Source organism: Melozone crissalis, unplaced genomic scaffold (genome assembly GCF_028551555.1).
Source record: "Melozone crissalis strain CALT ecotype California unplaced genomic scaffold, PUWL_Pcris_2 ptg000002l_1, whole genome shotgun sequence".
In the NCBI taxonomy this organism is placed as follows: Eukaryota; Metazoa; Chordata; class Aves; order Passeriformes; family Passerellidae; genus Melozone; species Melozone crissalis.
Genome location: NW_026535780.1, coordinates 12,546,587 through 12,569,511, shown reverse-complemented (window position 1 = coordinate 12,569,511; position 22,925 = coordinate 12,546,587). Strand labels below are relative to the sequence as shown.

General features: G+C 39.1%; 1 protein-coding gene across 2 annotated transcripts; it reads right to left on the bottom strand.

Moving 5' to 3' along the window:
* Positions 1-3,785: 3,785 nt before the first annotated feature.
* On the bottom strand, positions 3,786-22,117 carry EBAG9 (estrogen receptor binding site associated antigen 9). Of its 2 annotated transcripts, XM_054288771.1 has the most exons (8): positions 22,019-22,117; positions 16,071-16,246; positions 15,057-15,154; positions 11,624-11,702; positions 11,243-11,401; positions 9,232-9,339; positions 8,119-8,210; positions 3,786-4,315 (listed from the first exon to the last, which is right to left on the bottom strand). In XM_054288771.1, exons 3-8 carry the CDS (start codon positions 15,137-15,139, stop codon positions 4,195-4,197), a joined length of 642 nt encoding a protein of 213 aa, XP_054144746.1. In that variant the 5' UTR covers positions 15,140-15,154; positions 16,071-16,246; positions 22,019-22,117; the 3' UTR covers positions 3,786-4,194. The 2 variants fall into 2 exon arrangements, with proteins under 2 accessions (XP_054144746.1, XP_054144658.1); XM_054288683.1 differs by lacking the exon at positions 16,071-16,246.
* Positions 22,118-22,925: the final 808 nt, after the last annotated feature.

Below are 22,925 nucleotides of genomic sequence, written 5' to 3'. Positions count from 1 at the left end.
TGCACTTCATATTACTCAAATGTCACTTTCAAAAGCTTTTACATTACAGGGACACTAGGGCCAACATTACCAGTTGGAGATATTACCAATATAAATTTTACACAACCATGGACTTTCATAATTCCTGAATATCTCTTCTTGGGACCTAAACACATTACAGAAAATTTAATTCCTACATCAAAATGTCTGTGCAGAGCCACGACAGCAGTATTTTATACCTGATGTTACCAACTTCATTACAATGTTGGATTTTTCTTTCACAGCCATTATTGTTTAAGTGATCTTTGAGTGACACTGAAATGCACCATAATTTAGAAGAAAAAGTGACCTTCAGTTCTAGATGCATTCACTGTTGACTTTGTGGGGAGTTTTTGCAGCAAGAGGCAACAAAGCGGCACAAAACTACACTTAAATTAGATGCCCATAGGCAGATCTCATAACCAGAACAATGTCAAAGTTTCTTTCTGCCCTTAAGATTCTTCAGTCAGTTCAGTTCTCCTACGACATTTAACTACTATGCTCATCAAGAGATGACAGCATTCCAATCACATTCCTGATAAAAGCCTTTGCTGTGATCTCTATCTAAAATTCAGCTCACTTCTAAGCCTCCACCTTTCCTCCTCCACACTGCAAGGACATAGCTCAAGGTACCCTTTGTAAGACCACACCTGAATTACTATAATGCACCAGTCCCAGACTTTGGTCTTTGTTTCACAATTCGTAGAGGATATGCCAGTTGTTGCTCCAAACATACCAAGTTCACTTTTTTCCCTCTAATATTACACTTAAGTCTTAGTCATATCTCACTGGTGATGTACACATCAGCCTCCAAACAGTTCAACAGAAACACTCACCTTTTTTTTTCTAAATTTAGAAAATGCTCATACCCACACCTCTACCTCACTGGGAAGTCTTATCTCAAAACAGGCAGATGAGGAGGACATGCAGCTCATACACTATAGATAAAAGAGTGAACACTTGAATTCGGGCTTAGGGCATAGCAACCAAATCAGCTTCTTCCTGGGCTGAGGGGATGCATGTTCATAATCCCACTATACATTTTATTTCTAATCCAGGGACAAAAAAAGCCTTTCTTTCATATTCAGTTTAAGAGGTACCCAACATGCCCTGCTGCTGAAAATGTTGAGGCTCAGGCATTTGACTCCCTTCCCACTAGAGATTCATCTCTATCCTTCACAGAATCACAGAATGCATCAGGTTGGAAGGCACCACAATTGGTCATCTGGTCAAACCTCCCTTCTCAAGCAGGGAGCACATGGCACAGAATTGCATCCAGGCACTTCTTGAGTATCTTTAGGGGTGGGGAGACTACAACCTCTCTGGGCAATCTGTTCCAGTGCTTACTCAAGTAAGGAAATTGTTCCTCGTGTTGAGGTGGAACTTGCTGTGCATCAATTTCTGCTTGTTGACTCTTTTCACCCTTCCTTATGTCCTTTTCACAAGGCTGTTCCCAATTTGTAATTACACATTTCTTCCTTTCCCTGCAAACCAACTCTCTCTTAATCCCAAACTCCTGAAACTTATTTAGCAGTTTTACATATGCCCTATATAAGTGAATATTTCACTCCAAATCCCCTCAGACAAATGAGCACAGGACCTGGCAAGCACAAACAACTACAGCACAGTCAAGGAAAGGATTTTTCAGTCATCCTGGCAGGTCAATCCTCCATAGTCAAGAATATCAGTGAAAGCAATCAAGTCCAGCTTTCAGCCAAAAAAGAAAAAAAACAAAAACATAGCCAACAACTAAAATATGAATGAGAAAAGGAGGAGCATATGGCAGTAGAAGGGAAAGACAAGAAATACATAAAGGGCTGTACAGGACCTTCAGAAAACTCAAACCAATGGAAAAATTGTATCAGCAGCAGCCTCAGTAAGCTTAGCAAAAGTGTTTTCATATTTATCAAGGATAAAAAAATCAGTATTTAGGAAGGAGGAAAGAAGAGACCACAGGAGAAACACAAAACTGATACTAATGCATGGGTTATCACCATGCAAGAGACTTCCTCCAAGAGCAGAGTCCTCCCTACTGGCACCATATCAACACAGGGCAGAGATGGGAGGAATCTCTAGAGCAGCCGTGCTCAAATTGAGCAGGTAGATGGAAGAACAGCAAAGCAGTACACAGCAGGACAGGAGGGAAAAGCAATGCAGGAGTCCCAAGCAGAAGGTGGCAGAACTCAAGGGTTTTTAAAATGGCTGAAGGCTCAATGATCAAATGTGCTTTCATGATGTACTTAAGGGGCTTTAATTTGCAACTTAGTAACTCGCCCACCTGTTGCTATTTTTAATAAATAGTATTGATTTACATCTACTTTATATTGTCTCAAAAATAGCAACAGTAATCACTAATTTTCTAAAAAATGAGACATAGCTTCCAATGATTTCACATTAAACAGGCAGCAGACAGCCAGTTTCCTTGCCCTGTGTCAGCAATAGTTAAAGAATTGTGACTGGTACCTCCTTGCTTCTTGAGTGCTGTTAAAAGAACAAACACAGATTGTTATTAAAACTTATTCATAAACTTTCTCATCTCCCATCCCTTGTCAAATACTTTGGAGGTGTAGTAGGAACAGATTTGCTTGCCATACTACTGCAGTGAAGTCTGCACTTGAAATAATCTGTTCTACTCCAGCCAGACTTGTGCAGAAATCATGCATGGCATTGTTGGCTTCAAAATATATTTCAAAATTTAACATCTGAAAATTGCTGTCACATCAGTTGACCTGTGCAAGATTTGAACCTATATGACAAGTATACTAAACATTTTTAAAAAACTTTTCTCTGGGAGTGTAAAGCCATGAATTCTTACTGTGCTGTTTTCTCAATTACTTATACTCTAAGCAAAATTTGCACCAGAACTTACTAGAACTTAGTTACAAATTCTATTTTTGTAGGCAGGAAAGATCTAGTCACATGCCCCCTCCTCCCCTTTCCATTCTCTTACAACTGACACTTCCTGTGCTGTCCCTGGATGAACAGGAAACAAGTCTCGTGTGCAAAATGTGCCGATGTCACTCACCTGTCATAAGGCAAGAAATCCATGCAACCCACAGATCAGGGGTAATAGCACCCACACAACAGAACCTGGGAAAAGCATTCACTGAAGCACTGGGCTGGATGAAGCACATAGACCCCAACCCACTCCCATCTATCTCCTTCCAGCAGACACTGAACTTTTTCATTAAAGCACTGTTGCCTTCTACTGCACATACACCATTCACGCTTCACCAGGGGAATTACAGAGTAAACACATACAGAAAGTGTGCAAAAAATGGAGTTTGAAAAGTGCTTGTAACTGAACTGAGAATTTTCACACTAGCTTTATTAGCAGAAGACACAATTTTTCTTCTCAATTACGCTAACTATGCAACAACTATAAGGTGTGAGGATTCCTATCTCTAGAAAGTATAAGAATTTCTGCTAGAAATACAAATTTACCAATACAAGTAAATGACTAAAATGCTCCCTTACATTCGCATTTGTAGGCTGCACCACTCCTGTGTAGTGATGCCACTGCTGGCAGTCAATGCAGTGTCAAGTGAAATGGGAGCACAGGAAGCTGCAAGTGACAAAGTGACAAGAAATCCAATTTCAGTGTTCAGCTGCATAACCCACCAGGAGCACATTTTGACTTGCAGGTCATCCATAATAAATTATTTTCTTCTACACAGTATGATCTCCCATGGAGAACTTTCAAGTGTTTACAAATACTTTCATAAAAGAGCAAAAGCAGACTTTTTTATCAGGCAGGAAACAAAAGGTTCTTTAAAACTGTTTAATTACATGTTTCAGGTAAGCACAGACAATACAGGTAGATTTCCCACCACTCATTATTTACATTCTTTTCTCTAGGTTTGAGCTGTTCATTTAGAGTGTTTTTCAATCAACATCCTTGCCAATCACTTGCTGCAAAGAAGGGTGCTGGAAAAGAACTATTGCAGGAAACATTCCATCAAGGCATGATTTTCTGTAGGGCTTTTCTTCTTTAAGAACTACATACTAGTAGTTCAAGATGTTTTGGGAAAATCCTGGCTTCCAAGATGACCTGAAGAATGCACTGAAACCAAGCAGTGTGTTGAAGTCCTATAAATAGTTAAATCAATACCAATATGTATCTTGTGGAGCTGAAATTCTCTTTTCACTGGCACTGCCATTGCTGTGTGGCTTCTGTTAGGACAGTTTTACACCAATTTTGTTTTGTTCCTTTTTCATTAGCCTTTGTGCCTCTTTCTCCATTTTCTTTCGCTGTTGTTCTGCTGCTCTTTTTTCCCTTTCTGCTATCTTCTGTTGTCTGTAATTAAAGAAAACATAAATTGCTAAATAACACACATGCAATTTTCAGCATGGTCATACCTTAAGTTCCTGTCAATACATAGGTTATTATAACTAATAAAAACAGAGCATCAGCCTATTGTCATTAGGCTCAGAAAAGTCCTTTTACTGTCCTGAAGTCCTTTTTTCAGATTAATCTAGAACTGGAGAATATTCTGAGTTGGAACCCACAAGGATCACCAAAGTCCAACTCCTGGCCTACACAGGACCATCCCCATGAATCACATCATATGCCTCAGAGTATTCTTCAAACAATTCTGGCAGGCTTGGTGCTGTGACCACTTCCCTGATGAGCCTGTTCCAGTGATCACACTCCAGGTAAAGAACTTTTTCATAATATCCAACCCAATCCAATCTAGCTTTAGGCAGTAATATTTGTTCAATTATTCAGCAATTTAAAAGCCACTAGCTTCTCAAAGATTCAGAGTAAATGAATCAGTGAGAGTACAGACAGTTGCAAGGCCTAGAGGAAAAACTAAAAATCTAATACTTTCAGCAGCAGCTCAAAAGTTTTGAGTTTTTGCTGGTTTAGGGATATTTTTGAGTTTGTCACCCATTACTGCACATTCTACCTGACAGCTGACAGAGCTGTCAGTGCAGCAATATGCAGAGTAATAATATTTGCCACATTACAGTGGCAGATTTTTATATTTCCCACATATCTGAAGTGATGCAGAAGGGAAGAGACACTGTGCTTCTTCACCAGCCAATACACAGAGACAGTAAAGTTCCAAAAAGCCCCATGTTGTTAATGCTGCTGTTCACGAGCAGTTCTGAAGGGAGGGATCGATCGTGGCAGCTCCTGTTTCTCTCCCCAGGGTGACCCACAGGACACAGAGCTCCTGTGCACAGCAGTGGTTCCACGCCCTCTACCGTCTGGGAACCTGCACTCAGTTCTACCAGAGACAGACCTTCAACTCGCCTCAGACACAGCAGCCGGCCAACAAAAATACAAGTAGTTGTTATAAACTAAAAACGTGTGAGTTCAACTGCTTCCACTGGGATAAAAACTTCGTTGGTAATATAAAGTCTGAATTGTAGATAGGTATCTAAAATTTGCAGAAGAAACTCAGTTCCAACTAACTCAAGTTAACTGAAAATGCAGTTTGTCATCCACTATAACAATTCACTACTGACTGGAAAATTTCAGTGTATCCCAGCCTAGAACCTGTGGAAAATGGGGAAAAAAGAGACTACAGCAACTTCTCATGCTCTGATAGCCTACTCTTCAGCACTTCCTGCATGCCTTAATTCCAAGGAGCATTTGACTTACTATATGTGCTCATTTCAACTGTTATGCTTGTACATAAACTCACCAGAGAGGCCACAGGAGTCTTCACTGCTAGTTAGCAGGATACAGCCCACTTCTGCATAAGTGATGAGCACTCCATTACTACACAGAAATTATTCTGGTCTTACTAAGCACCCACAGGTACCAGACACAGCAGGCTAAGGGAGACCCTCACTTTTTCTGCACACTCATTTCATTCTCCAAAAGCACCACTGGAGTACAGTCAGCATTAACACTCTAGAACATTACAGGGCTGTCCTCTATTTGGCAGTCTGAAATATTATACAAGCTTCTTTCAAGTGTTACACTTAGGCATTAAGTCACTAGAGTGGCCACAGGATCTTCAGATCATTTTGCAGATCAAGATGCAGACTTCTACCATTAGGAAGAGACTCCACAGCACTTCCCTACTACACTCTGTTGAAAACAGTCAGGCCTGACCAGTTTTCTGTTAAATGTTTTGCTTAAGTTTGATGTTAAATGTCAGATGTTAAAAACACCAGTGATGTCTACTGCAAGAGAAACTAAATCCAGTCGGGATTTCTTTATCAATGTTGCTAAAAATCAGCCAGGACTTGAGTCATTTACAGATAAACATTGTTATTTCTGTGTCATGAATAAAACAAAGGTTTTACTTCACCCAGCTGGGATACAGCTTACATAATGACCAGCTGTATAGAGGTAGCCAGCCATAGCTGGACAAGCAGTAAGCCATAGACATCTGGAGTTCTAATCATATTTTATCTGCTGCAAGTATTTAGACACACATCCCCTTCTATAACAACTGCAGTTTGATACTTTTTAGTGAGGCCAAAAAGAAACCCTATGAGAAGTAACCATTTGAGTTGAACCCTTTCAACAGTAAAGATGGTAGGCTGAAATTTTTAGGAGAGGTTCAACCAAATATTATGACACTATAAGAAATTAAAGCCTTTGGGAAACCCCACTGCTATCACCATGTAAGAGATTGCTCTTCCTAAGTATTCTAGAGTATGAACCTGACAGTTGGCAAACAATATAACTTAGCCCATCCTGGAAATATTCACTGCACAAATTTTACATTCCAAGAATAAACTGGCATATACATACACCAGGTAATTTTTAATTCACTTATGACAAACCATCTGTAATGGAATGTGGCAAGGGTTAAGTAAATACAATGCAGTGTCTGCAGTAGCAAAAGTAGCTGTTTCATTTCTCCATTAAAAAACAAACAAACAAACAAACAAAAAGAGTATTTTCACTGCACCATAGCTATTAAAGATCTTACTGAGTCTATTGATATTCTTTACAGGAAAAAGGACTATCTGTGGAACCAAAACAGCCCAAAGCACATCTTTCATATCACAAAGCTTGTACTTCAGTACAAAACCTGAAACAGTAATGAAGTTAAAAAAAAAAAAGGAAAAAAAAGAAGACCAGCAAGGTATTGACCAGAATGTACACACTGATACCAGATAAAGTTTACAAAAATATTTGCATTACAACCCTATTTTCACATGTTAAGCTGCTGCAAAGCAAGACTGACAGAGATAATAAATTGAATAAATTCTAATTATGATTAGCACATTGAAAATGAGCTGGTAACTTCCCTGTTGTCTTATTCCACAGATTGAAAATGTAAATTTTTCAAAACATTAAAATAAACACTTGATCAGATTCCTCTCTTCTTTTCCCCACAATCTCTATTTTCCTTAGAATGATTTTTGACTATATCATGTCTTTATTTCACTAGTGGACCACAGAAGCCATGTGCTTGTAATTAAATGAGTAGAATTACAACAGCCTAGGAAGCTAAAGCTGTCTGAGGCTGGTTACCTGGCTATGTAGCAAGCAGTAAAGTTTGATACAACTGTAAGTCACTACCAGTTCAAATCACTGAGTATGATTAACTTAAACTTAAACTTAATTTGCATCCCTTTACTCTCCATACCCCTTAAAGGAAAGAAGAACACAAATTGAACAGCTGAAGCATTCACACTAACTTTGTGCAAGACTTTGATTTTATGTTCAGCTAGTTTAGTTAAATTAGAAAAGCCCAGCTCCTACAGGGATTCCAAGAACATAGTTATCACTTCACCTTCTACCCTGAACTATTTTTACCTTAAGTACATGGTTGTGATACTTTTTAGAAGAACATCAAGTGGTATTTTACCTAATCAAGTAATGTCATCTGAACATAATAAATTGTTGGGATTGGTGGAGGGCCATTCTTTTAGCACCTGCATGTGCATGTGTTAATGTGTTGTACCAGTGATTTTCAGATGTCCTCTACTATCTCATTTATTAAATTATTTAGATCCAAAATGTCTTCTGGTGAGTACCAGTTACACAGAGATTAGGTGCATAAAAATAATTTGTCTTAAGAGGAGTTTAAGAATTCTTGGCACTCACCAGGAAGGTGTCAAATAAACAAATGCGATTTTTTTACATGTAAAACCTTTACTTAGTGTTATATTAATTTCAGTTACCTAAGAACTTCTTCTGCCTGCCAAGCAGCATCTTCCTCTTCTTCCCAGGCATTTGTATTTTCTTGCCAAGTATCCAGGTCTCCCAGTTCAGGCTGAAACAAAGAGAAGTTCTAAGCACATGGAAAATTAAATAAAACACTGGTGTGTGACTGCCAGAGTGGCTCCTGGATGACAGCAAAGTTTCCTTAAAATATTTTTAACCTTAATGCTTCAGACTTACAGAAATATCTGAGGTATGGTAGTGCTTCTCATCTTATGGTCCATGCTTTTTTTCCTGCTATAACACTGAGTTTTTACAGTTGTCAAAGGGTTTTTTGGACAAAGACAGGAAGGAAGTAGTGGAGTGCATTTTTAGCAAGAGGAAGACAGACTGAGTAGATTAAATGAGTAGATAATGTAAAAGATTTCTGGCAGTTGCATGGACAAACCATCACATTCATCCACTTGTTTTTATGTCCAGTATCAGCAGAGTGACACTTTTACTCACTAAAAGTCCTTTCCTGAGCTATTTTCATAAAGGACAGTGCAAGGAGGTGGTATGACCATTCTGTAATGCTTCCTGCCTGTACCCTTTTGGGCACAACGTTTATCAAAAGAGAAACACTGTTAAAAAAGGCAAAGGGCAAGGGAGGGAGAGCATCTCCTGCTAACTGGCCAGGCCATTAGGCAACTAGACAATTTTTTCAAAGGCTAAGGAGTAAAAATTAGGAGACTGCTACATTACAATCCCTACACAAAAAGGAAGGGAGAAGCAGAAGGTTAAAAATGGGTCCAAAACAATAAAAGCAAAGGAAATTTAGAGGTTTTTCAAAAAAGCCTTCTACTCTTTTGTTAGTAACTTACTGTGTAAAATCCAAAACTTACAGTTCATTGCTTTAGCAGATTTGCATGCCCATAAGTATATGGAAGCTTCTTACCTTTTTATCACTGATCTGTCAAGTTTCTCAGCAGAACATATTGGACTACCTCATTGTTCACTCAATTTAAAAAAAAAATTACATCCCCAACTATTCCAATTACTTTCCACAATGCACATCTTAGGCAGACTATTCCTTCCCCTAGAGAATATCATTTAACTGACAAATACAAGATCAATACTTAAAGTATACTTACAGATTGGTGAATAAAAGGAATATCTTGTGTGGCTGCCAATCTGCTAGAGAATCCTGTGTTTCCCTCTGGAATCCCAAAATTTAAAGGCTCTCGTTTTTTAATAACTATCTGAAAATATTCAAAAAAAGGAACAAAAAAGTGGTAGATTAAAGCCCTGCAGAGATTCCTTGGTCATGTAACTCTGTGCCCATGAAGGTTCAGCTACACAACACCTCACTGTGTCTTAAACCTGGCCAGGTTCTTAAAGCTGCACAGCAAAATGAACTTGTAAGTGAAAGATAAATACAAAAGACAAGAACTCCTCCTCCCCCCACTAGCGTATTCTGTAGTCACATAGAAACCTGTGACTGTATCAAGACAAAGAATGGGCACAAAGAATGACAAATCAAACAGCCATATCTCCCAGTACCCATAAAAGCTACCAATTATGTGACATACTGCCTGGAGAAATCCTGCTTCTGTGACAGGTCACTTTAAAATACTACTTTTGAGGACAGTGCTGTCAGCACAGTTGTACTGCACTGCAATGTCAGCTCTCTCATATACTCCAATATCTGTGCAGTTTCAATAGCGGCAAATTTTCTGTCAACATTAACCATTAAGCTCTGTACTAGTTTGGCTGAAAAGCAGTGCTTTTCCCAAAACAGTTGCCAAGATCACATAACCTTTTCACTTGTCTTGAGCACAAGTCAGAAACTTTGTTTAGCCTACTTCGAGCCTCTTCTGCTTCCCAATGAGGCAGATCCACAGTTCCACTGCCTATATGCTTGTACCAATCCAAGAAAGGAAACAGGACTAGACAATCTTATTGTCTTATTGAACAATGATATATTGTTACTTGACTGAGGTTCTATTTCCAAATAGATCAGTATAGATGAGTGACAACATGAGTAGACTGTACCTCAAATCTCAGGGTTTATATTGAGACATTCAGTGGAAATAAACATAAATTCATACTGAATGGTGGTAATTTGGCCAAGTTAACAGGGATGTTTTTTACAGTGCCTGCAGTCATCCCTAGAGAGATATTTAATATAAGCCCAGTGTTTAGCATGGACTCTTCCTCAGTTTTGTTCTGAACCTGAAGTGCATTCTATGAGGCAAAAAATGTCAGTAGATATAAAGAAGAAATCTACCTCTCCCTAGCCCTCTTCTACTCCTCAGATTTTGGGACAGCAAAATCCTTAGAAGATTCTGAATGTACAGAAAGCTGACACCAGGATCACCTCCAGTTCACAGGACCACAGGAAGATTCAGGTTTGAAGGGGTCTCAGGAGGTTTGTAACCCAATCTCCTCCTCAAACCACTGTCACTTTAAGGCTGATGAAAGTACTCAGGGCTTATCCACGTGGGGCTTAAAAACTTCTAGAGATGGAGGCTGCACAACTTCTCTGGTAACCTATTCCAGTACTTGTGAGGTTTTTCCAATTGACCCAAAGACCTGCAAGTATCCAGCTGAAAGATTCACAAATAGAAACAAAACCTGCAATCACCAGATTTTAATCAGCATTTATTTACAACCTTGATGCTCCTGTAGAGATGCTCTCCTGTCTTGTCTCCACAATTACAATGGATATTTGAAGAACAAGCTATTTTGAAATCAGTTCCCTAATTCCAGCCTCCCCAATATAACTTGGTGAAACAATTACCCATTGTTTTCTGAAACAGCAGGGCTGCTCCTTCAGACTTCAATGGAGCAAGACATTGAATGTCTTTGTTCAAATAAGGATATGAGCACAAATGACTAGAGGGTTCTCACATTATACTTCCAAGAATTTTTAGAGTATTAAACTATTCATAAGTTTCCAATAACATGAAGACTAAATATGTAAAAATCTGATAGCATCACAATTGTTAAGATCTCAAAGGTCTTAAAATTAAACATGATAAACTACACACCAACATCTATTCTCATTTACCAACAGCACCTTCTGTAAGTTGCCAATTTACTTGCTTTTATTTTAAAGCAAGGAAAACCCTCCATAAGTATAGTTGAAAATGTAATACTTACTTTTTGAGTTTTTCTTATAGTTGGTGCCATATCTTTGAAATAATCAGGTTCCATTTGTTCCACAGAATTTTGCTGAGCAGCCACATTACCATTGCCACCTTCAATCTTCACACTTGTAGGTGCATCCTCATCCCATGAAGACCAGTCTTCTACTTCAGGCTGAATATAAGAATATGGTACAAATTAATATTATCTGCAGGTAAAATCTTGTCTTTTTATAACCTGCTAAGATATATACTTAATACTGTATCACATATTATTATATCTTTCATATATATCACATTCTATGATATATTTCTTGGATATATACCAATTCAATATTGTAGGACTTCTATAATCACCCTGTTATGGGATTAAGTCACCTACCACATTAACAATTACCTGCTTAGGAACAGATGAATAATCCACTGTGGTTGGCAAAGTTATTTGGTCTCCACTTAACTTTCGCCCTCTTCCAGACCTGAAAAAAAAATGTAGGATTCCTCCAAGCTCTGAAAACATGAGCACTAAGTTTAAAAAAAACAAAAAAGGAAGTCTGAGAACAGCACTACTGAAAATAGTCACGGCTAAAACATTCAGTGCTTCAATTACCTTTGTATTAACTACTGTCACTAAAAGTCAGCTAAGCAAAGGAATTTCATCATGAATTGAAAGTTGTTTTCACAAGAATATCAAAGTGCAATTTACTTTTCTAATTGCAGTGAAATAGAGGAGAAATACTTCTAAGAAACATGAAGATGGACTGACTCATCTGCATAATTCAGTCACAAATTTTAGACTGTCAGTGCTTATGAAGCAAGCACTAGCAATCTATATTTGCGAAAGAACCATTTCTACTGTAAAATGAGAAATTTTTCTATTTGTCTTAAACTTTAAGCTGTGTCTAACAAATAGCTTTCTGAGCTGCTTGATTTAAAAGCCCCTCTGAAGCTCTTTTTTTTTCAAAGTCTAAACAGAAGTAATACAAGATTATGCAATTAATAGCTTTAATTCAATTCATGCTTCTACTTAAAGAATACCACTTCGATGCATTTCAGCAGCCATATAAAATAATTTTGATTGAAAACAATACTAATGCATTGCAAATAAATTATCTAGATATCTACTTCATGATGTACAAATATCAGAATAATTAAAATATTCTTTGCTGACATTCACTGTATTTTAACACCTTACAACACAGAATGAAATTCAGACTCACATTTATGTTTTCCACAAAGACTGTAAGGTCCTGTAGCAAAGCAGTCATGAAACTGACCTTATGTAGCTTGGGAAATTTAATGTTTTTTTCTTACTACTAATGAGAATAAACTGCAAAACTTCAATATCTAGTTTCTATCAATTAGTTTTAGTATTAGAGAACATACCATCAACTGACTAGCTGAATTGCTTGTAATATGACCTCTACTGTATGCTGGAGAGTGACTAGATACATTTTTTCTACTCTAGACGAATATTCCTCCTTAGACAAGGTCAGGTGCTATAATCAAATTTTCAAGTTTTATATAATTTACTTGCTTTATAAACTGTTCCTTCAAGTTTGAAAAGTAATAGATTTTAGGGGTAAAGGAAAGTGAAAACACTGTACCCTCAAACACATTAGAGACTTCTGGTTGACAAGATTTACTTGACATCTCTAAAGGAAATCCAAGCTTGGAAACAACTTCCTTCAGACCTCTACAACATACACATCTTTAATACTATTTACATTTAATAGTATTACAAGCCATCACTTCTGCACTTTCTCTGTATGAGCTATGAGACAAGCAAGCGGCTGGTAACAACATAAATCAAGTCAAAATGGTAACAGGGCTGGAGGTAGGAGGAAAGAGCTTTTGTCACACAACATCAGAAAGAATACAGTACACAGAGCAGCACCAAGGCAGGCTACAGATCTCCACTTCCTCTAGGAGGGAACAAGATGCTTATAGGAACAGCTGCTCCACAGCCACCATTAGATACTGATCACTGCTCTGAATGCCAAATGCATCAAAAATGATTGGATTTGTTTCTCCTTAGTAATAAGTAGTATTCAGATTTCTCAGTGGGAGATAATTAGATATTTTAAATGGAAGGAAGTTTCATCTCTTCTTATACTTACACATTTTATTTCCTGAAAGTTGGATTCAGGCAGTCTGTTGTTTATCAAGCAGAGATTTAACTAAAGAAAGGACTAGTACTATTTGTAAGCTCTATGCTGCCTAAAAAGTTGCACAATCTCTACAGGCACTTGTTCAAATGAAAACCTAATGTAAACTATGAAATCTAAGTAAGTACTAGCTCGTATCCATTGAATTAAAATGCACATTTTATTAAATCACATTTGCAGATAATTAGGCATAGTTGTATCGAGGGGTGCATTACAGGAAAACAAAATTTATCAAACTACACTTTGCAGATGACAGTGAACAGAAGAAACATCTGTAGTTAATGGTCCGAATTAATGTGATCCAGTGACTTGCTTATGTGAAAGACTTAACTTTCATTTCTTCAACTAATTGTTATTAAGCAAATAAGGGGTTTTCTACTTAATGTACTTTGAAACAGTTTCTCAGCTGTTCATTTCAAGATAATATGTCATTTAGAAGTTGGAAAAAAGAATGAAAATACTGCCACTACACTTAGAAAATAATTATCTGCTTATAAAAAATATAATTAGAGAAATGAAGGATCCGCATAATACAGAAGTCATGATCAACTCTGTTTTGACTTCTTTCAGAACTTGAACAGCAAGTTTTCTTAATTTAATTTGGAATTCAAATCACAGAACTAAGGTTGACATCTATATCACCGTATGCAGCGTTAAAATGTATCTTTTTAATGCTTCACCAGATCTGTGAGTTGTTACCAACAACTCAAGAGCTTCCTCTTATTCTTGGAATAAGTAAAGGTGAAGAGGAAATAAGCAGTTATTTTGTGTCTACCAACATATTCTGCATACACTTTAATCCTCACAAGGAAAGTAACTGTCATCATACAGAAAAAGAGAATACATTTCTCTAGATTGGTATTTGTTTATGTAAACAACATGCTGCAGAAGTGGCAGGAAGCACAGCAGCTCATTTGACAGCACAGTGCCAAGAATTGCCTCAGGTACTCTACTACTGCATCACTGAACTCTCCTACTCCACATTCACTCTTGAGGATTTTTAGATTGCTTCAAAGTTCTACACTGCGGCATTCATGAGTATACAACTCCAAAGAACACCACATATGACTTAAAAGAGTGTAAAAAATAAACCATTCTTCATCATTAAAAAGAAAAAAAAAGCCGTTCCTTGAACTTCAATCATGGTCCTCCAAACTTCTGAAAGAATCTTCAACAGGCAGAAGAATCTGAAGTCTCAGGCAACTGTTTTTGACAAACAGGATGAGAACTGCCTATATTTGTAATGACAGCCTACTGACTGATGACAGAGTGGATGCTCCCATTAACTGAATCTCTTGAAACACAAAGTATCACTTGCTAAGTACTTTTCAAAACTGTGCAGCACAGCTTTTCTTCAAGTTTGACATGGAATAGTTTTAAAAGCCATTTTAAAACCCTGTCATAGCTGTTTATAAAACCTTATTCAGCCACCATACAACAAAATACACTCACAAATAGACTACACAGACTTTTGGAACTCTGAACAAATAGCAAATTAAAGAATTAACTCAATTTAGTTTTCATCTGTGTTGATTGTTTTGCAATTAGTAAAATCAGAGCTGTTAAAAGTGGTGGCTGGTGCTGGGGGAAGGGCAGAAGTGCAAGAATCTGTAATTGAAAAATTGAAAAAAAAAAAGGTCACCAAATTAAGTAAGACTTGCTTACCTGCATATTAACTTTTTAATGAAAGAAAGCACTGCTGCCAGGCAAGTACAGACTTTAAAGAGTCGAAACTGTGTTATGGCCATGGTAAGAAACCCTTCCTGCAAAAGAAAAAAGTTAGATGCAGAGGATTATACAACTTTATACAGTACCTAAAGCCAATTGCCTTAGTTGCTACTAAGCTAGGAAAAGTCAGTGAAACTGTATTAATGCAAGGAAAGAGAGCAGGTACTTGGAGCAAAGACGATACCTGCCTACTATCAGGATCTTTCACTGATGTAAGTAATACAAGTATCTACTATATATGACCTTTAAAAAACAGCACAAAATCACAGGTAGAGTCACAGTTAAAGACACTCTTAAAGGGGAAGTGTAGGCAACCATGTGCAGTGCCTGTGCAGCTGATCTGTTTCAGACACTCCACTGAACAGTGGCACTGAACACTGGCAGTGCAAAACAGAGTACTCATCAGAGAGAAGCTCTTGCTTGCTTGAGCATATCAAGCATACACAAATTATAGATTTAGTCATTAGGTGAAATTCCAAAATTAGCTGTTTAAATTTGCCTTCCATTCTGATGGAAATGTATGATGAGAACACTGCTTATTTTAGAACCAGTCTCACTGAAAAATCATCATCAAAAAAAGACTGTTCATCCTGTGTGAACTACAGCACCAGCTAACCCACAGAGCTACTGATATTTCTCCGCCTGACCGGATCATGACAGCAAACACAGAAAAAATTCATCTTTGGCTGAAGCCACTCCTGTTTGTAGCTATTTTTTCAGTGACAATTTGATAATTTAGAGAATTTATATTTATCACATCACATCATTCCAACATACCACCTTGAATAGCTACAGACTGACTCAGAAAAACCTGCTGGAATTCAAGGATCTCTTTTCTCTCCTATAGGTGAACATTTCAGAGTAAAGAATAAGAGGTTAAGCTTCAGAAATAGCTTTGCATTATAAACATCTACACTTGTAACAACATATTCTGTTGCAAGTTTAACATACCTTCTGGTGAGAAGAGAAGGCAGCCCTGTGACATTTTCCTCAGGCCATGAGTATTCCATGGAAGGACAGCTTGATTTCAAATATGCTATGGCATTTAAATCACTTTTTATACTCCAGGCTTTAAGTTAGGAAGAGTCAGGAAGGTGGATCATTAGGTAGGCTGCTCCAATACTGTCCTGAGGATTTTATTAAAAAGGTACACAATGGGATTTGTGAGCTTCAAGGAGCATAGATGTATTTTTATTGGTGCTCATTTGCTAGATAACATAACTATTATTAAACACCATAGTAATATACTACTGGAAATAGTGCTTTACATGTAGTTCAGGACAGGACTTTCTGCTACTGAAAAATCATATGGGAGCTGATAAACAGGCCCTTTTACTACAAAATGAAAGGCTTAAGTTAGCAGTAACCACCAAATTACAGACTGCACTACCAAGCTGTATCTCAGGAGAAACGCTTCACAGGACACGTATCACCTCTACTTCAATATTTCATTTCATGGGAGACTTAAAAATGTAGAGAACTTTATACAAGGTTGGATTGGCTCTTTATCTAACAGAATTAGAAAGCAGTCAGTTCCCACAAAGAAGCAAGAACAGACATTGTCAGACATATTTAGCTTTTAGTTTAAAAGATTGGACCATTATTTCATTTTATGCTCAAGCACTTCCTTACCTTTTAGAATGAGCAATGTTAACAATATGTAGATTACAGAAAAATGCATCATTCAAGAATTTAAATGATTAGGAAATAATGGAAGTTAGTGAAAGAGTGAACAGTAGTAAGATGGAAAATTCTCTATCCTAAAGGTAGAAATTATTGCAAACTAACACTGAATTGGTGAAAGAAAATGTTATTTTTAGCAAAGGCAGCTAGAAGTTCTTTGCCTAGGATGTGAGGCATGAAGAGCATGTGACTACTGAAATTATTATAAAGGTACATCTTTTCTGAAAGAAAGCCTGTTTGGAAGCTCACTCCACTCTACCAGAATTCACTCTTTTATCAGCTTGGGGGGCAGGAGGGAAGCAGCAGAACAGTACTCAGCATGAGCAAGAGTAAAGTTCTTTTCCCTCGTTCAGGCTATCTAACTGCCACACTGGACAGTACACACAGACCCTAAATTTAAAAAACTCCTAACTACTCACTGAGATGGCTGTTTTAGGAAGCCACCAAAAACCTTTGCAGACTCAATATTATTTATGCCTAAAGTCAAGGAACTAGGAAGATTACTAAAACTAGAACAAAAAAACTAAAACCAGAACAATGTTCAAGTGTGTCACTTACCAAAACATATATTTATATGTATACATATAAATGAACCCAGTTTTCAACTCACCAATTTTTCATATATCGAATTGTATCCTGTATTGAGTTTTCAATATAAAGTTAAAAAATTGAAAAAAAGCACAATCCACAAGAACTCTGGCTTGCAGAATCAGTGGACTTGTGAAGTCCACAAGAACTAATCACCAAAAGTTAATCCATTTCCCAGGTCATTCCAATATAAGAGTGACTATATTTCCAGTATCACCAGCATGCCCATCTGGCAGAGCTCAACATCTCTCATTATGCCCATGACAATCAGATAACTTGCACCTCTCCACCTTCCATGTGTCAGGCAAAGATTTCAGAGTTACAATGAGACACATGGCCAGTTCACATATTTGTGACAGAGATTTCATTTCAGCTGAGCTAGAACTAGGCCCTTCAAAGGCTGGACTTGATGACCTTGGAGGCCTCTTCAAACCTTAGTGACTCTGTCAATGAAGACAGTAAGTACTGTTTTGTGATTTAAGATAGTAAGTACTGTTTTGCCCACCTCTTTTCTGAGCATCGACTGCAGTCTTCCCAGTTAAGCTCCCTACACTATAAACTGTCAGATGCACAACTAGTTTTGTCAACAATATGCTATCAGCCAGCCATTGCAGTGTTAGCAATCATTTACCTTTAAAAAGAACGTACCTCAATGTACCTGCTTTTTATACTGCTATTTATGGTATGAAGCCATATATATGTATTTATTTAATTAATATTATTTTTATAAATTAATTTTAAACACAATCTTGAACCAATTATTGTCTCAAGGTAAGGAAAAGTCAAGCATTTTCCCTTTTGTCTGAAATAGCCCTTGAAATGTGAGCATTGTTGCTCTGAGAACAGCACTACCTGAAAAGTTAAAGGTTTGCTAAAGGTTTTGAGTTTTGTTTGGTGCCTTCTGGGGTTGGGTTCTTTTGTGCTTGGAAGTTTTTTAATATTAATTAAATTTCTCAAGCTAAACCATTTTATATTCGGAAGTAGTTGTATGAATACAGAACCCAAATTTTCCTCAGTTCACTGCAAACTTAATTCACATGATACCATTATACTAAACTGAACCGAAACAACTTTTTCATCCTCTTCTTGTCCATCTTTCTCAGACATTGGAAAGAAGCACAGCCATGTACCTTCTCTTTCTCCTGGGAAAAATACTGACAGTGTAATGCTAAATGGCAGGCCACAACCGTCCTTGTTTTCTTAAGCCTTTCCTTGATAAACAATCCCAAAAGGAACCACAACTGTATCAGCAGTCAATTATAACACAGGATGACAGACACATAATGCTAAGTTGCAGTGCTACATCAAGAATCCTAAAACATTTCTTAACAGATAGAGGCAAATGTGAAACACTGGATTAAAATTCAGAAAATCTGGTAAGGGTTGTCCGCCAGCCTGATACATCCTTCTGTGTATCACACCTCATGCCTCAACTTTCCATCCATAAAACAGGATACATTTCCTTCTCCCACTACTGGAATTGCTTTGTTACATTTATGAGACTTAGGGTCAACTGAACTTCCATTACAACAGATATAAACAAGCAAATAAATCACGACATGAATCCTAATCAATTTAATACTCATGGTCAACTCAGCAATTCTGTAACAGACTGGAGTTAGCTGGAGTTTGACTTGTGCATCTCATACAGTCTTCCACTGGTAAAAAGTCACAAGTGTTCACATGGAACATGGGCCCAGAAAGGACTAAAAGACAACAGCCATGAGATGTTATACACTTTAGAACCAAGTCAGAAGAATGAGGAAACTCAAACATTATAGGGACCCATAAAGGAAACAGAATGAAGGGAGGCAAAGTTCAGAATCTTACTGAACATTTTTACTTTGCTCACAGCTTGCAACAGCAGCCTCATTAGAACTCCTGGCACCTCTGACTTCACTGAACGTAGCCAGCACCCTCAGGTGGACTGGTTCATCAACTATGGTGCAACAAGCAAGACTCTCACTGTTTATCACTGTACAATAATCACACCTGGAGAAACACTTCCTCTTTTATATCTAACTGTACATACAAAATACCACTTAAACAGGATCTCTACAGACAGAGTCAATTCTAAAATAAAGTCACTTTGGGACACTAAAATTATTTTAGAAACTTCTTTCCTCCTAGTGAACTCATATTCTACTGCCACATCAGCTTTCTTTCAGATCAGCTCACTTGTAACTCTGGAATGTAAACACAAACACACCTTGGAATCAGTGATTTTAGCCCATATTAAACACAGCTAGATAAATAACCAGACAATGATGCTTAAAATAACTTGTCTGAAACTGAAAGGCTCCTCTCCAATTTACATAAGGAGACATGAGAAATGCTTCACCCTCCTAAATCAAAACAAGAAATTCATTTCCTAGTACTAAAGACTAACATGGCCTTGAGTGTTTACATTTGTCAGCATCAAAAATCCATACTGGTTCAGTAGCGCTTTTGTGTTGTCACTAGAACAACGTTTCAGTCGTAAGGATAGAATTTTTTAAAAGGGGATCCTGTATGAAATTCTGGTAGAATGGCCACATCAGAGATCAGAAATAATTTATAAGGAGATGGAATTTTATTAAGATTAGTAGATAGAGAAAAAAAACCTGTTTTCAAGCACATAAACCCTCCTCCAAATCATGTATGTTACAAGATGTATAAAGACTCTCTGAATTTTAAAAAAGACAACACAATGATTTAAGAACAGCTTTTAATCAGGTACTCAAAGACAAAACCAGCACTTCCTGCATTTCAAAGACAGCAACAATCACTCAGTAGCCTACTCAGAGGTGCCACTGCCCTCTTCCTGGTTGATTTGTTTGGTCTCTTGGTTCTTTCATCACTTTACACAGAAACAATATTGGGAACATGTGTGCAGGGAAAAAATCCTGTCTTGACCACTGAGTTTGATAAATAGATACATTAAGTGGCAGCACGACTGAACCCTAAAGCCATTCTATTATGGCATTAGGGAGAGAAGCAGAATGAAAAGGGAAGCTCAGGAGGCATCTCCTCTGTCTATTTGTAGGTAAGTGATTGTGGGATGTTTGTAAAGGTACTGTAGTTTCAACACTAGTGTTCCAACTTTCAGTGCAAATACCCTAACTAGGCAGTTGAAGTGGCTGGGACAGAAGACATCTCACTCATTTTAATCATAGGCAGAATAAAGTCATCCAAGACACTCAAATCCAGAAAGATACCACTGAAAGCTGCAAAAGATACCAAAAGTCAAGATGGAATGTCTGTCTCTCTAAATAAAGGCAGCAAAAGTTGGTGACTGCTGGCAATTCGTGAGTTATTTCTAGACATTAAATACTCTGATATACAACAGAAAGGGTTTCAACTCTTTTTTAAACATGTTAGTCCCAGAGTCATAAAACTTCTGCAGTAATACCACATCACCCCTTCCTCTCCAAGAAACTGAATATAGCTACAACCTCACTAATGTGAATTCCTGAAGCTTTATGTCTTGAATTACAATAAATTATACTCTTCAAGACAATATCAGTTAAGATAGAAAGTTTATGTCTACCATTATTCTTTGACAATTCCTTATCTGTATATGCCACTGTCTTGTGAAAACCAGCATACAGAACACAGCTTGAGGTAACACAATCTTGTGAGACTACATTATAACTTCATTCACTTCATAACTTTGCAACAAGTCTTTTACATAATGCCCTAATTCATGTAACTCACTTCACAAAACTGAAGTTCTCAGACATAGAACCAGAGTTTAAGAGACCCCAGCTCTGTTCCACTCCTTATTTGCCATCCCAGACCTAAGTCTTCTGTAACTATGTGCAATGCCAGAGACAACAAATTACCATATTCATTGTTATTACTACAAAATCATCTTGCAATGCCTGTCTTGACGAGCACCAGCTATTTACAAACAACAACACTACAAGACGGCCTTAAGAAGTCTCTGCAGTGCACATGTGTATTTCCACAGAAATACAGGTCCACAGAGCTATAAAGCAGCAAGCTATGCCATTTTTCACTAGAGATGCAACTTGGACAGTTACACTGTGAATTCATGACCAAATAGCAGTGCCCTACCTCGGCTACTGACCAGCCGAGTCTTGAATATTATTAGAGACAGCACTGAAACCAAATAGTAGCACTTAATTTTTCTGTGAGCTGTTAGAGATTCTGAAGTATTTAAAATCATGCTAAGGAATTTTTACTCTATGTATTATTAAATTTGCTCGTCAGCGTAAACAGTAGGTAACCCCACGCAATGCCGTCCCACCACGAGTTCTGACAGGCGCGTACCCTCGCCCTTTCCCACAGGGTGCGAAGCCCCTCTGTCCCCAAACGCTGCCTGTCTGCCACATCCTGCTCTTCGCAGTCCATGAGATTCCCCCACCTTCGCCCCGGAAGAGGCCCCGAGCGGTCGGGCAGAGGCCGCGGGCCCGGCGCTCCCGGGCCGGCCAAGCAGCCGAGCCGCTGGGCGAGGGCCGCGGGGCCGGGGCGCCCCGAGCACGGGGCAGAGCGGGGCGGCGGCGCTGCTGCGGGAGAACCGCGCGGGCAGCTCTGCCCCGGGAGAAAAGGCGCCGAGACCGGGCCCCTGCCCGGCAAGGCGGAAGCGGCACTCGGCAGCGTAGGAACCGACCCCTCCCGCTCACCTGCCCCGGCGGGGAGGCCTCGCCGGGGGTCGCGGGGCTCCAGGGGCCGAGGCGGCCGCTCCCGCAGCCTGCGGCCGCCCCTCATCCAGAGCCGGGCCCGCGCCGCTCCGCCGCCGCCTCGCGCGCCGCCATCTCGGCCCCGTCACCCGGGAGACACGCCCGCCCCTTCCGGCCGCGCCACCTCCCGTGCGCTCCGCTCCGGCAGCGCCGCTCGGGCCGCGGGCACGCCGGGCCGTCCGAGCGCCTGGGGCAGCGGCCGGGGCACCGGCGTGCCGGACTGCCCGCGGCCCGCCCCGCCAGCGGCCCGCGACCTCCCCCGCCCGCCTTCCTCCCGCTCCCACAGGGGTGGGGGAAGTCTGAGCCGCTCTTTGGCCTTCCGGGGAACTGCGAGAAAAAGGCGTTGGACTGCAACTACATCGGGTTGCTGCACACGTGGCAGTAAAGGTGTTCCTCTTTGGTCGATAGGATGCTGAGCTGTAAGCTTGGATGTTACTAAAAAACAAACATGGTTTGAAATCGCTTCTGACAGGTGCTACCCCAGTGTCCCAGTTTGTTCACCAACTGCTTGTCCATTTTAATGGCTGGTTAAGTGGTGTTAAGGTTAATGTTAAGGCATTTCAGAGCTCTGTGTAAGCCTCCAGTTGTGTTACATTCGGTAGGTGAGATAAGGGGGATGTTTGTCTCTTTCTCCCATGGAAATCTAGTCTGTTCTAGAGCAGCACTAATACAGCGCTCCTTTCAACTCAACTCCAAGCTGTAGCACTCAGTTCTTTGTGTGGTCTTAAAATATCTTCCAATAAAGACTTTGTGCCACGGGATTTACTCAGCTGCTGTGTTCCCTATGTGTGTCGGGCAGTGAGGAGATGGATGAAGGATGATGGCTTTTGTGAGGAGGCACTGGTATCAG

Bases quoted from the DNA above. Each gene is read 5' to 3' on its own strand.
- EBAG9 (XM_054288771.1), bottom strand. From the start codon at position 15,139: ATGGCCATAACACAGTTTCGACTCTTTAAAGTCTGTACTTGCCTGGCA. The intron at 11,703-15,056 runs GTAAGCAAGTCT...TTTTTTTTTCAG, and splicing joins ATTAAAAAGTTAATATGCAG to GTCTGGAAGAGGGCGAAAGT. The intron at 11,402-11,623 runs GTAATTGTTAAT...TCTTATATTCAG, and splicing joins ATTCATCTGTTCCTAAGCAG to CCTGAAGTAGAAGACTGGTC.